Consider the following 13948-nt stretch of genomic DNA (forward strand, 5'->3'; position numbering starts at 1 on the left):
CTGCATATCTATACTCTTTCAAGACAGAAGTGTTAACTTCCTCATGATACAACTCCATTTATGCTCAATTTGAATTTCACTTCCAGCATTATCACTTCTCATTTATTTGCTGCACTTTCATTTTGTTGGCCAATTCTCAATTATCCTTTTTTCTTTTTAATGTCACATGGGTTTATCACTGGAAGACAAGGAAGCAACACAACTATATTCTTTGCTGTCTATGAATGAACTGAATAAGAGATGTGCAGTGACTAATTACCAACAGACTTTAAAAAGTGACATGATTGTTCATTCATGCATGCACATCCAACATGATCCAAGTTGATTCTGACAATTTGCATTTATGGAGGAGAGAATTTTTGGAGGAACTTCACCATTTTTACTGATGTCACTTGTTCCTTTTGTATCTGTTTCTGAATTTATTAGATAGAAAGTTGTGGAAGAGGATTTCCCTGATGGCGCAGTGGTTAAGACTCTGTGCTCCCGGGCTTCTCTGGTGGCTCAGTGGTTGAGAGTCCGCCTGCCGATGCAGGGGACACGGGTTCGTACCCCGGTCTGGGAAGATCCCACATGCCGCGGAGCGGCTGGGCCCGTGAGCCATGGCCACTGGGCCTGCGCATCCGGAGCCTGTGCTCCACAACGGGAGAGACCACAACAGTGCGAGGCCCGCGTACCGCAAAAAAAAAAAAAAAAAAATGACTGTGCTCCCAATGCAGGGGGCCTGGGTTTGATCCCTGGTTGGGGAACTAGATCCCACATGCATGTCGCAACTAAGAGTTTGCATGCCACAACTAAGCTGGTGAGCTGCAACTAAGGAGGCCTCAAGCTGCAACTAAGGAGGCCTCAAGCCGCAACAAAGACCTGGTACAACCAAATAAATAAAATATTTTTTTAAGTTGTGGAAAGATTTAAATGAGACATAGATCACAAATTTCAATAACCTCTATAAAATTCTAAGACTTTATGCCGTCAATATGGTGTTCTCCCTCTCCCTGTCCCTCCTCCCTGCCTAACTTCTTCATATTCCCAAAGTACTTATCACCTTTTAGTATATGGTACAGTTTACTCATTTATTATTTAAACTTCCTTATAATTTATGCTGCCTCTTCCTGCTACAATGAAGGCTGGATCCTTTTTTGTTCACTAATATATTCTAAGAGCCTAAAACTATTCTTGGCACATAGTAGTCACTCAATAAATAGTTGTTCAATAAATAAATGAACTGTGGCCAATAAACCATACTTTCCAATTTAAAACCAAGGAAAATCAGCCATCTGAAAAGTTTTTCAATAAAGGAAGAAAATTTAAAAATTGATTAAATCACTTATTTTTAAAGTTGGCCCATCAGTTTAGAGCATAAATGTCCAGATTCTGACCTTCAAAACCACCAACAATGAAAATTCTGTGTGCTTGAAAGGAAATATTGAATTCCTAGTTAATGAAGTTTCTTTCCAAGCTCTTTATGTAAACACTGGAGCATCATTTGGTCTCTAACTTGTCATGAATCTATTAGGAAACTGCTGGGCTTATGTACAAAAATAAAACACAAATATTTTGGGACCTGCAATTGGTTGCCAAAGTAGAGTTTCTCTTTTCACTTTTATCTTTCACTCAGCACTCTAAGAATAATAATCCCCTGCCCCACTGACAAGTCCTCAGCCAGATGGAGTAGATGAATATTGTGATGTGGCCAGTAAATTCCCAAAGAGAGATCTCTTGCAGACCGTGGGAAGAGTATTTCTGAGCCAAGGCCCAACTTTTGAAAGGTTTCTTTTGTCTCCCATAGTTTAAGGAGAACTTTAGAGCTTGACCTTCTTAAACTCTTCCCCACCACATACAAACACATACACATAAATGTCCCTTAGGGAAGAAATGTGAACAGGAAACAAACATTATAGGGAATAGCCTGTATTCAATAAGCATTTATTAAATACTTCCTATGTAATTAATAATTAAAAGTAAATAATAAGAATGAGGCTAGGCATGAGGGCTAATAGTGTAGATTGACTTAGTGAAAAGAAGTGTTCCGAAGAAGAGATGTTATCAGCGACCCAGGCCCTCAGCCCAGCTTTCCTACCACCAAATCGGAGGACAAGGGGAAATTTCTGAGAAATTTCTAATTTGTTTAATATTATTACTTAGCATGTCCCAGATCCTGTGCTAGGATCTGTGGAGAGAGAAGTAAATAAGATACAGCCTTTGTCCTTAGGGGGCTCCCAGTGTGATACAGAAGACATGAAAAAGGAGATGACAATCCTTTGTGGTGAGTGCCATAATGTAAGGACTAGAAGCAGTGGGAGCCAGCAAGAAGTCCATGAGGCAGCAGTTCTTAAAGTAAGCTCCGTGGACCTCAGCGAGTCCCCAAGACCCTTTCAGGGGATCTATCAGGTCAAGGCTATTTTTTTTTTTTTTTTTTTTTTTTTTTTTTTTTTGCGGTACGCAGGCCTCTCACTGCTGTGGTCTCTCCCGTTGAGGAGCACAGGCTCCAGACACACAGGCTCAGCAGCCATGGCTCACGGGCCTAGCCGCTCCACGGCATGTGGGATCTTCCCGGACCAGGGCACGAACCCGTGTCCCCTGCATCGGCAGGCGGACCCTCAACCACTGCGCCACCAGGGAAGCCCCAAGGCTATTTTTATAATAATACTAAGACACTATCTGCCTCTCTCACTGCACTGATATCTGCACTGATGGTACAAAAGCAATGGTGGATAAAACTGCTGGTGCTTTAGCATCAATCAAATCAGAGATACCAAACTGTATTAATAGTCACTGTATTCTTCACTGCCACACACTTGCAATAAAAATTAAAATAAAAAAATAAAGTAAGTTTCACTTAATGTCTTTGATGAGGCAATAAAATAATTTTATTAAATCTTTGTCCTTGAGTACACATCTTTTTAATATTCTTTGTGATGAAACAGGAAGTACACATGTAAAACTTCTGTGCATATATGAAAGAAGTATGATAGTTGTCTCCAGAAAAGCACTTGGGCCATTGTTTGATTTTTGAACTACTGCTTTTTTCACAAAACACTATATTTACTTGAAAGAACAAATGACAAACTGTGGACAAAAGATTAACAAAAATGAGTGAAGCGGGCTTCCTGGTGGCGCAGTGGTTGAGAGTCCGCCTGCCGATGCAGGGGACATGGGTTCGTGCCCCGGTCCAGGAAGATCCCACATGCCGCGGAGCTGCTGGGCCCGTGAGCCATGGCCGCTGAGCCTGCGCGTCCGGAGCCTGTGCTCTGCAACGGGAGAGGCCACAACAGTGAGAGGCTAGCGTACCGAAAAAAAAAAAAGAAAAAAAAAAATGAGTGAAGTAAGCCAGTCACTTCAAAGAAAACCACTAACAATGATAATATTTGAGCTTTCAAGAGAAAATCAGAAGTCTGGGAAACTTGTATTTGTCATCACAAGCTTGCCAACATTCTTAAGGACTTTTCTAATGAGATTGGTGGTGATATTAACAAATGTGACTTTAAAAATATTGTATAATGAGTCAACATTGGGAAGATCTACATAACCTAGTGAACCAGTATTTTACAAATGATCAATGCATCAAGTTGCAAAATCATGCATGGGTAAAATGCCCATTCAAAATGCAAGTATTAGAGTACAAAATGGTCATTGATACAAATGATTCTACATTGCAACTAATCTTTAACAAACTACCACTTACTGAGTTTGGTGTGTAGTATCGAAGAATACCCACATTATCTGACAAAGGCTATGAAAATATCTTTCCCTTTTCCAACGGTGTATCTGTGTGAGGTCGGGTTTTCATCACCCAAAACAACTGATGAGAAAATTCAGCTGTTCTCTATTAAGCCAGACATTAATGAGACATGCAAAAAGATGAATGAAACCATTGCATTCTTCTCACTAATTTTTTTGCTTTGGAAACATAGTTATGTTTTCATTAAAATGTTACTGTTACCATGTAATAGGTTTAATTGTTTCAATTTTTTATGAATTACTGTTTTTAAAATTTCTCAGTTTGAATTTTTAATATGATAGATATCAACAGATATAATCTATACAAGCAAACGTTCTTTGGGGTTCCCAATCATTTTTTTTTTCAGAAATTTATTTTATTTATTTATTTTTGGCTGCATTGGGTCTTCGTTGCTGAGCGTGGGCTTTCTCTAGTTGTGGCGAGCAGGGGCTCCTCTTCCTTGTGGTGCATGGGCTTCTCATTGCGGTGGCTTCTCTTGTTGCAGAGCACGGGCTCTAGGCGCGTGGACTTCAGTAGTTGCAGCATGAGGGCTCAGTAGTTGTGGCTCACGGGCTCTAGAGCACAGGCTCAGTAGTTGTGGCGCATGGGCTTAGTTGCTCTGTGGCATGTGGGATCTTCCCGGACCAGGGTTCAAACCTGTGTCCCCTGCATTGGCAGACGATTCTTAACCACTGTGCCACCAGGGAAGCCCCCAATATTTTTTTTCAACTAATTTTTATTGGAGTATAGTTGCTTTACACCCAATAATTTTTAAGAGTGTAAAGGGTCCAGGGACCAAAACGTCTGAGAACTGCTGCCCTAAGGGAATAATTTAAAGTGAGTTTAAACTGAAGTAATCCCTCACCTACTTTCCTCAACTAGAGGAGAAAGTCCTCTAGCTCCCTGAAAAACATTTGCTAGTTTAAACATGAGCATTTAAAATGGGTGATAGGGGCTTCCCTGGTGGCGCAGTAGTTGAGAGTCCGCCTGCCGATGCAGGGGACGCGGGTTCGTGCCCGGTCTGGGAAGATTCCACATGCCGCGGAGCGGCTGGGCCCATGAGCCACGGCCGCTGAGCCTGCGGTCTGGAGCCTGTGCTCCGCAACGGGAGAGGCCACAACAGTGAGAGGCCCGCGTACCGCAAAAAAAAAAAAAAAAAAAAAGGATGACAGATATGAAGTTGAATGCTGTTCTTCCTTCATAACTAGTTCTTCCCTCAAAACCATGCTATAATTCCCAAGGCTTCTGCTTGCTTGGGCTAATACCAAGGAAAGAGAGAATCTTGCTGCAGAAGGAAAGGGTAGTCAAGTTTCAGGTCTCTTGTGGCCAAATCAATCACTTCACGGCTCAGCTCCCTTTTACCAACTCAGTGTTTTGAGTTAAAACAAATAATTTTCCAATAACCCATCACCAGCATTCTAAAGTGAAGGAGAGGCAGGGCAAGGATAGGCTGGTCTTATGGATGTGGCTCAGGACTTTTTCTTAGTAAGTTCTAAGCTGAGCTCCTATCCTTCTGGCTGAAAGTCTGGGGAAAATTACAAGTCCTATCTTTCTCATTGGTTGCTGTATCCCCAGCATCTAGCATCTAAGATACTGGTTGGCACATATTAGGCACGCAAAAAATATTGTTGAATGAAGTCAAACTCGTTTATTTTTATTGCAGAAATTAGACTCTGCCTCCTACCTGGCAGGGAGCTAAGGCAACTCAAGATTTAAGAGATGGATAGAAAAAGAGGAAGCTTCCAAAAGATTAAGAAATTGCAGGAATGTGTGTGTGAGAGAATGACCATTGTTCCTGCTGTCTAATGTAGTTTAGGGAATTCTCTGGTGGTCCTGTGGTTAGGACTCAGTGCTTTCACTGCCCTGGCCTGGCCTCAATCCCTGGTAAGATCCCTGCAAGCCACGCAGCAAAGAAAAAAAAAAAAGAAAAAAAATCAGATAATGTAGCTTAACAATCTGTGTCAAAATTTACTGCTTAAAACAAATAAATATTTTATTATCTCTCACAACTGTTGGAGTCTAGACTCAGGTGTTTGGGTTCTTTCGTGCAGTTGCCCCTGCTTCCAGGGAGTCTGTGCTCAACACAGCAACCAAAGTGATCCTTTTAAAAACTGTTATATCGCTGCTCCTCTGCATAATTCAAGGTCCTCACAACGGCCTACAAGACCCACAGGATCTGAATTCTTCATCCTCTTCCCCATTGCCTCTCTAGCCTCCTCTGCCATCATCCACTCTCACCCTGGCTTACTTTGCTTTAGCCATATTGGTCTCCTTGCTGTTCTTTGAACTTGCCATCTCTCTTCAGGGCCTTTGCACTTGCTGGCTAGTCTTCTGGGAAGGCTCTTACCCAAGATATACATTTGACTCACTCTCTCCAAGCCACTGTTCAGTGTCACCATCTCAATGAGATCTTCCCTAATCCCACACCCCCGACCAACTGTTTTGATGGCTACAAGTGGATGTTTTCCATACCATAATAGTCTGGTTCAGAAAGCCAACGCTGAGTCGCCACATTAGACCTCACTGGACATAGAAAACCTTGGCAATCCTTGGTGAGTTCTCCACTGGCTAGCCCCAAACCGCAGCTCCCAAAGAGCTCTCTTTTCGCAGAGTGGCAGTTGAGGCCAGGTCCTAGAAGGAGAACTGCCTGAAGGAAGAGGCTATGACTAGTTCCCCCGCCCTGTGAGGGACGCTCAATGGGCCTTGGTGATGTGTGAACGAACGAAAAGGCTCAGGCGGCCCCGCCTCCTCGCCTCCTCCCCTCCTCCCCGCCGTGCCCTTCTCGGCCGGCATCTATCACTCGGTGCTCGTTCCTTCTCCGCGGGCCTGCCCAGTTCGTCCCATCGATCTGCCCGGCCATCGCGCGCCTGCGCCTTTGGGCTGTCAGTCGGCGGCGGCGTGGGGAGCCACGCGAGCGAGCGGTTGTGGTGCGCGGGGACGTGAGGTAAAGCTGCGGCTGGTGCGCTGTCAGGCTGCGCACGAGCTGGTTGGCGGGGTGAGCCGCGCGGTGGAGGCCGCCGGGCCTTGCTGCACCGGAGGGAGGCGGGCTCCTCGAACCTGGTTAAGGAGGGCCTGAGCGGCTGGCGGGGGTGCAGAGTCTGAGTCGCCAGCTCGAGTGCCTGCCCGACCCGGCCTCAGAGCCAAGTGCCCGAACTAGAAGGAAGCTCGGGGAGAATCCGAGCCAGCCACCTTGTGCAACAGATGGGGAAACTGAGTTTCAGGGAGGGGAAGATCTGCTAGAAGTCACAGCAAGTGTGCACCAGACCCAGGAGCAGACGCCCTGAGCACAGTGCCTAGTCCTTTACACTGAAGTCCTTCGTTCATTTATTCTGTTTTTGGTTGTTTAGGTGCAAGACAGTGAAATACAATAAGTTTTGGCTGAGAGATCAGTTATGATACGGTGTTTTATCTTACCAGTTTACAGAGGGAGAAGGCAGTGAGTGCTATGACGGAGGCAGGTCTGGGATGCCATAACACCCCCTTTAAAACTTGAGTGGCTAACGCGTCTTTGCCTTCATTCCCATCACCCAGAGTCGTGGTAGTGACACTGAGACATTTGACAGGCTGCCTGGTATCATGGATGGTTATGTTCATGATTGTCACCCAGAGCCTCATTGAGAGCAGGAACCTCTGTGAACCTAGTGACCTGGGTTCTAATGTTTGAGCTTGAGTCTTACCACGGGGTTGTTGTGAGGTTTACAGATGCTCATTCCACAGAGCACTGATTGAGTGCCTAGCATCTGACGGGAGTTGTGTCAAGTACTGGGGATACAGCAGTGACAGTCAAGGAACTCATAGGAAATAGACATTTAAATAAATGTGCAACACAGCCTGTAAAGGTAGAGATGATCTGTACATAGTAGAGTGGAAGCAATTAAGGAGGAAAGATTTACTTCTCCAGGAGGGTGGGAACGGATAGGAATGGCTTTTTAGGCAAGGTGGTTCTTGAACTGAGTCTTAAAAGTCTAATAGGTGATTAAATACTAGGCACAGCAGAAAGGCAACCTAGGAGGCAAGAATAGCAATACAGGGACCAGAATTATGGTTCAGCTGGCACAGAAGGCTTCCATGACCTATCGAATATCAAACACATAATGCTTGTCATGGGACTGACATTATTATGTGTGCTTTACATAGATTAACTCATTTAATATTTATAAATCTATGTGAAGTAGAAACTGTAATTATTCTCATCTTAGAAAATTAAGAAGACTGAGGTGGAGAAGTTATGTAGCTTGCCCTGGATCACACAGCTAATTCATGGTAGAACTAGAATTCAGACCCAGGCCGTCTAGCTTGAGGGCCTGTGAACTTAACCACCAGTCTCCCGTCTAGAAACTGAGGACGCTGAGAGTTTTAAATGTCAGGCCCCTTGTTACTTCACCTGTAAGTGGCAGAACCAGAACTCAGACTCAGGTCTTTTGACCCTTAAGGGTCCAGAGCTCTTTTCAACATAACATCAGATGTTATGGGAGTTATACAGTGCCAGATTGAAGTTAAATTCCAATCTGAGGCAGTGCCTGCTGGAATTGAAATTACTACATCTTAAAGTTGTGGATGTTGGGCAAGAGCCTTCACTTTGTGCTTGGGTGTACAGGGTGTGAGTGTTGTAGATTAGATACTGATGTGAGGAGCACAGGACTGATCACAATTACGGTAAAGGTGCAACATTATTTGCCAGTTTGGTGTTAAATAATTTTTTTTCTAAACATTGAATTTCACACTTGTTTTTGAAAGGTTACATCATTGGTTGTAAGTCAAAGAGTACTTTTATTTTAAATCAATAAGGATTTGTGATTTTTTTAACGTCTTTATTGGAGTATAATTGCTTTACAATGGTGTGTTGGTTTCTGCTGTATAACAAAGTGAATCAGCTATACATATATCCCCATATTCCTCCCTCTTACATCACCCTCCCACACTCCCTATGCCACCCCTCTAGGTGGACACAAAGCACCGAGCTGATCTCCCTGTGCTATGCGGCTGCTTCCCACTAGCTATCTATTTTACATTTGGTAGTGTATGTATGTCCATGCCACTCTCTCACTTTGTCCCAGCTTACCCTTCCTCCTCCCTGTGTCAACTCCATTCTCGATGTCTGCATGTTTATTCCTGTCCTGCCCTAGGTTCTTTAGAACCTTTCTTTCTTTTTTTTTTTTTTTTTTGCGGTACGCGGGCCTCTCACTGTTGTAGCCTCTCCCGTTGTGGAGCACAGGCTCCGGACGCGCAGGCTCAGCGGCCGTGGCTCACGGGCCCAGCCGCTCAGCGGCACCTGGAATCCTCCCGGACCGGGGCACGAACCCGTGCCCCCTGCATCGGCAGGCAGACCCCCAACCACTGCGCCACCAGGGAAGGCCAGAACCTTTTTTTTAGATTCTATATATATATGTGTTAGCATACGGTATTTGTTTTTCTCTTTCTGACTTACTTCACTCTGTATGACAGACTCTAGGTCCATCCACCTCACTACAAATAACTCAATTTCATTTCTTTTTATGGCTGAGTAACATTCTATTGTATATATGTGCCACATCTTCTTTATCCATTCATCTGTCGATGGACACTTAGGTTGCTTCCATGTCCTGGCTATTGTAGGTAGAGCTGCAATGAACATTGTGGTACATGACTCTTTTTGAATGATGGTTTTCTCAGGATATATGCCCAGTAGTGGGATTGCTGGGTCATATGGTAGTTCTACTTTTAATTTTTTAAGGAACCTCCATATTGTTCTCCATAGTGACTGTGTCACTTTACATTCCCACCAACAGTGTAAGAGGGTTCCCTTATCTCCACACCCTCTCCAGCATTCACTGTTCGTAGATTTTTTGATGATGGCCATTATGACCGGTGTGAGGTGATATCTCATTAAAGTTTTGATTTGCATTTCTCTGATGATTAGTGATGTTGAGTATCCTTTCATGTGTTTGTTGGCAACCTGTATATCTTCTTTGGAGAAATGTCTGTTTGGGTCTTCTGCGCATTTTTGGATTGGGTTGTTTCTTTTTTTGATATTGAGCTACATGAGCTGCTTGTATATTTTGGAGATTAATCCTTTGTCAGTTGCTTCCTTTGCAAATATTTTCTCCCATTCTGAGGGTTGTCTTTTGGTCTTGTTTATGGTTTCCTTTGCTGTGCAAAAGCTTTGAAGTTTCATTAGGTCCCATTTGTTTATTTTTATTTCCATTTCTCTAGGAGGTGGGTCAAAAAGGATCTTGCTGTGATTTATGTCAGAGAGTGTCCTGCCTGTGTTTTCCTCTAAGAGTTTTATGGTGTCTGGCCTTACATTTAGGTCTTTAATCCATTTTGAGTTTATTTTTGTGTATGGTATTAGGGAGTGTTCTAATTTCATTCTTTTACATGTAGCTGTCCAGTTCCCCCAGCACCACTTATTGAAGAGGCTGTCTTTTCTCCACTGTATATTCTTGCCTCCTTTATCAAAAATAAGTTGACCATATGTGTGTGGGTTTATCTCTGCGCTTTCTATCCTGTTCCATTGATCTATATTTCTGTTTTTGTGCCAGTACCATATTGTCTTGATTACTGTAGCTTTGTAGTATAGTCTGAAGTCAGGGAGCCTGATTCCTCCAGCTCCGTTTTTCTTTCTCAAGATTGCTTTGGCTATTCGGGATCTTTTGTGTTTCCATACAAATTGTGAAATTTTTTGTTCTTGTTCTGTGAAAAATGTCATTGGTAGTTTGATAGGGATTGCATTGAATCTGTAGATTGCTTCGGGTAGTATAGTCATTTTCACAATGTTGATTCTTCTAATCCAAGAACATGGTATATCTCTCCATCTGTTTGTATCATCTTTAATTTCTTTCATCAGTGTCTTATAGTTTTCTGCATACAGGTCTTTCTTTTCCTTAGGTAGGTTTATTCCTAGGTATTTTATTCTTTTTGTTGTAATGGTAAATGAGAGTGTTTCCTTAATTTCTCTTTCAACTTTTTCATCATTTGTGTATAGAAATGCAAGAGATTTCTGTACATTAATTTTATATCCTGCTACTTTACCAAATTTATTGATTAGCTTTAGTAGTTTTCTGGTAGCATCTTTAGGATTCTCTATGTGTAGTGTCATGTCATCTGCAAACAGTGACAGTTTTACTTTTTCTTTTCCGAGTTGGATTCCTTTTATTTCTTTTTCTTCTCTGATTGCTGTGGCTAAAATTTCCAAACTATGTTGAATAATAGTGGTGAGAGTGGGCAACCGTGTCTTGTTCCTGATCTTAGTGGAAATGATTTCAGTTTCTCACCATTGAGGATGATGTTGGCTGTGGGTTTGTCATATACGGCCTTTATTATGTTGAGGTAAGTTCCCTCTATGCCTACTTTCTGGAGGGTTTTTATCATAAATGGGTGTTGAGTTTTGTCAAAAGCTTTTTCTGTATCTATTGATATGATCATATGGTTTTTCTCCTTTAATTTGTTAATATGGCTTATCACATTCATTGATTTGCGTATACTGAAGAATCCTTGCATTCCTGGTATAAACCCCACTTGATCATGGTGTATGATCCTTTTAATGTGCTGTTGGATTCTGTTTGCTAGTATTTTCTTGAGGTTTTGATTTATGATCTTTTATTGTGCCTCTCTTCTGTGGTAGCTGCTGTAAAGAGATTTTTTTGAATGTCAAACAGGTTCATTTATTACCTTGAGTGTGAAAAAAAGGAGTTAATTTGGTTTGTTTCTGCAATTGGGCTCTGCAAATCTAGGTTAAGATACAAGCCTACCTTTGTGTTTATAGTGATATCTTTCAAGTTGGGGGTAATGAGAAAATGGGAGCAAGTGGCTGGATTATTGGAAAATCTTAACTCATTTCACACTTTTCAGAGATCTAATGTGCTTGTATTTGTGCTGTTAATTCTAGTCAGAAGTTTAAAATTTTTTTCAAGGAATATGAACTCACATATCAGAAAACAAATTGGTAAACTCTTACTCCTTTAAGAGTCAGCTCAAGCATTACTTTCCTGTAAAACCTTCCATCTTTTCTAGGAAGACTTAGGTGTTACCGTCACTATACATGCCTACTGCATCTTGGATGTATCCCTGCCATGGCATTAATGATAATGTACTGTAATTTATTCTATTTGTCTTCACTTAATTGTGAGCAACTCAAGAACAAGGGCCAGATTTTTTTTTTTCTTAATTCATATCCCTCCTCCAGCCCATCTCCCCAGGTTGGAGCTGAGAGTATATATCCGTGAGTAAGAGAATAGGATAAATGTGATGTTTATACTGCAGCTAAGGACCCTTTCTTATTCTGGTTACTGGAGTTGGAAATGATGTATTTGTCATAAGTGGATATCAATAACCTAACTAAAAATAGGATTAGTACTGTGTATGCTTTGATTTTTGTTACTTCTTTTTCTCTTGTTTTTCTCTGTGATTGCAGTTTGTAAAAATGGAATTTCAAGCAGTAGTAATGGCAGTTGGAGGGGGATCTCGGATGACAGACCTGACTTCCGGTATTCCCAAACCTCTGCTTCCAGTTGGGAACAAACCTTTAATTTGGTACCCATTGAATCTGCTTGAACGTATTGGATTTGAAGGTGAGTTATGGCAATGAGATGTACTCATAAAACTTTTAGGGTGTTTGATCCCAGTGATTTGTCAGTTTTATGAGGGTGAGACAGGATGAATGCAAGAAGACTAGGACTCAATGTTGGCTGGAGACTGGCCTCTTTAAATTAGGAACTCAGAAGTACTCTATCGCTGTGTGAAAAAGGTTGAGAAGATAGTGCTAAGTGTTACTTTTTTAGAGCTAGTCTCCACGGTGATCTAAGATGAACCCTGGAAGGATGTCAGAACATGATATGAGGAATACGAGTGCCTCATAGTCAGTACTTACTGAGAACCTGTATGTGCCAGGTAATATATTAAGCACTAGGGTACAGAATTGAAAATATTAACTCGGAACCTGATTTCTAGAACCTTAAAGTCTATTGGAAAGATACACATGTAAACAGATTATCATCGTGAAATGTGATAAATGTTATAACAGAGGCACATTATAAGTGCTTGTTATAAGGAAGTTGCTGTTTCTACTTGAGGGATTCAGAGAAGGCTTACAGACTAGCTGACCCTTGAATTGAGTCTTGAAAAATAGATTACCAGGCCTACCAGTGTGGAGAGAGCATTCCATACAGAAGTAATAATGTATGCAGAGATAGAGTCATGATCAGCACAGCATGTTCTGGCAGCTACTTTTCATTTTATTTGGCTGTAATATCAAGTGTAAGGGGGAGGAGTAGATGTAATGAGAGAAGTAAACAGGGATCATGCTATGAAGGGCCTTGTATTGCATGCTGATGAATGTAGATTTTTTTTCCTGAAAGCAGTGGGGAACCAGTGAAAGGCTTAAACCGAGGTTTAATATGGTTAAATTAGTGGGGGTTTTTTTTGTTTTTTTTTTTTTTGCTGTACGCGGGCCTCTCACTGTTGTGGCCTCTCCCGTTGCGGAGCACAGGCTCCGGACGCGCAGGCCCAGCGGCCATGGCTCACGGGCCCAGCCGCTCCGCGGCACGTGGGATTCCCTCGGACCGGGGCACGAACCCGTGTCGCCTGCATCGGCAGGCGGACTCGCCACCAGGGAAGCCCTAAATTAGTGTTTTAACTATTCTAAGTCCTTTGCATCTTTATATAAATTTTAGAATCAGCTTATCAGTTTCTACAAAAAGTGTTGCTTCAGGGCTTCCCTGGTGGCGCAGTGGTTGAGAGTCCGCCTGCCGATTCAGGGGACACGGGTTCGTGCCCCGATCTGGGAAGATCCCACATGCCGTGGAGCGGCTGGGCCCCGTGAGCCATGGCCGCTGAGCCTGCGCGTCCGGAGCCTGTGCTCCGCAACGGGAGAGGCCACAACAGTGAGAGGCCCGCGTACAGCAAAAAAAAAAAAAAAAAAAAAGGTTGCTTTAATTTTGATTGAGATTGAATTGAATCCATAAATCAGTAGGAAGAGAATTCACATCGTCATAATATTGAGTCTTCTGATCCAGGAGCGTGGTATATCTCTCCATTTATTTAGGTCTTTTGTAATTTCCCTCAACAGTGTTTTACAGTTTTCAGTGTATAGGACTTACACATATTTTGTTAGATTTATTTCTAAGTAGTTGATATTTTTGATGTTATCATAAATGGTAATTATTCCAGTTTCCAGTAGTTTGTTGCTAGTACATAAAAATACAGTTTCTTTATGCTGACCTTGCATCCTGTAACTTTTCTAAATACACTTAT

The 13948-nt window shown here is 42.4% G+C and overlaps 1 protein-coding gene across 2 annotated transcripts in view; it reads left to right on the top strand.

Annotated features, from left to right (window-relative positions):
• The first annotated feature begins 6576 nt into the window (after positions 1-6576).
• Positions 6577-13948, top strand: part of EIF2B3 (eukaryotic translation initiation factor 2B subunit gamma) — a 170102-nt gene continuing 162730 nt past the window's right edge. For both annotated transcript variants that reach the window (XR_011377360.1, XM_030869951.2), the window contains exons 1-2: positions 6577-6662; positions 12111-12267. Coding sequence is in view for 1 of the 2 variants with exons in the window: in XM_030869951.2 (XP_030725811.1) it covers positions 12120-12267 (148 nt within the window). In the remaining variant the exon portion in view is untranslated. The remainder of the gene's footprint in view (positions 6663-12110; positions 12268-13948) is intronic.

Source organism: Globicephala melas, chromosome 1, assembly GCF_963455315.2.
Source record: "Globicephala melas chromosome 1, mGloMel1.2, whole genome shotgun sequence".
Classification (NCBI taxonomy): Eukaryota; Metazoa; Chordata; class Mammalia; order Artiodactyla; family Delphinidae; genus Globicephala; species Globicephala melas.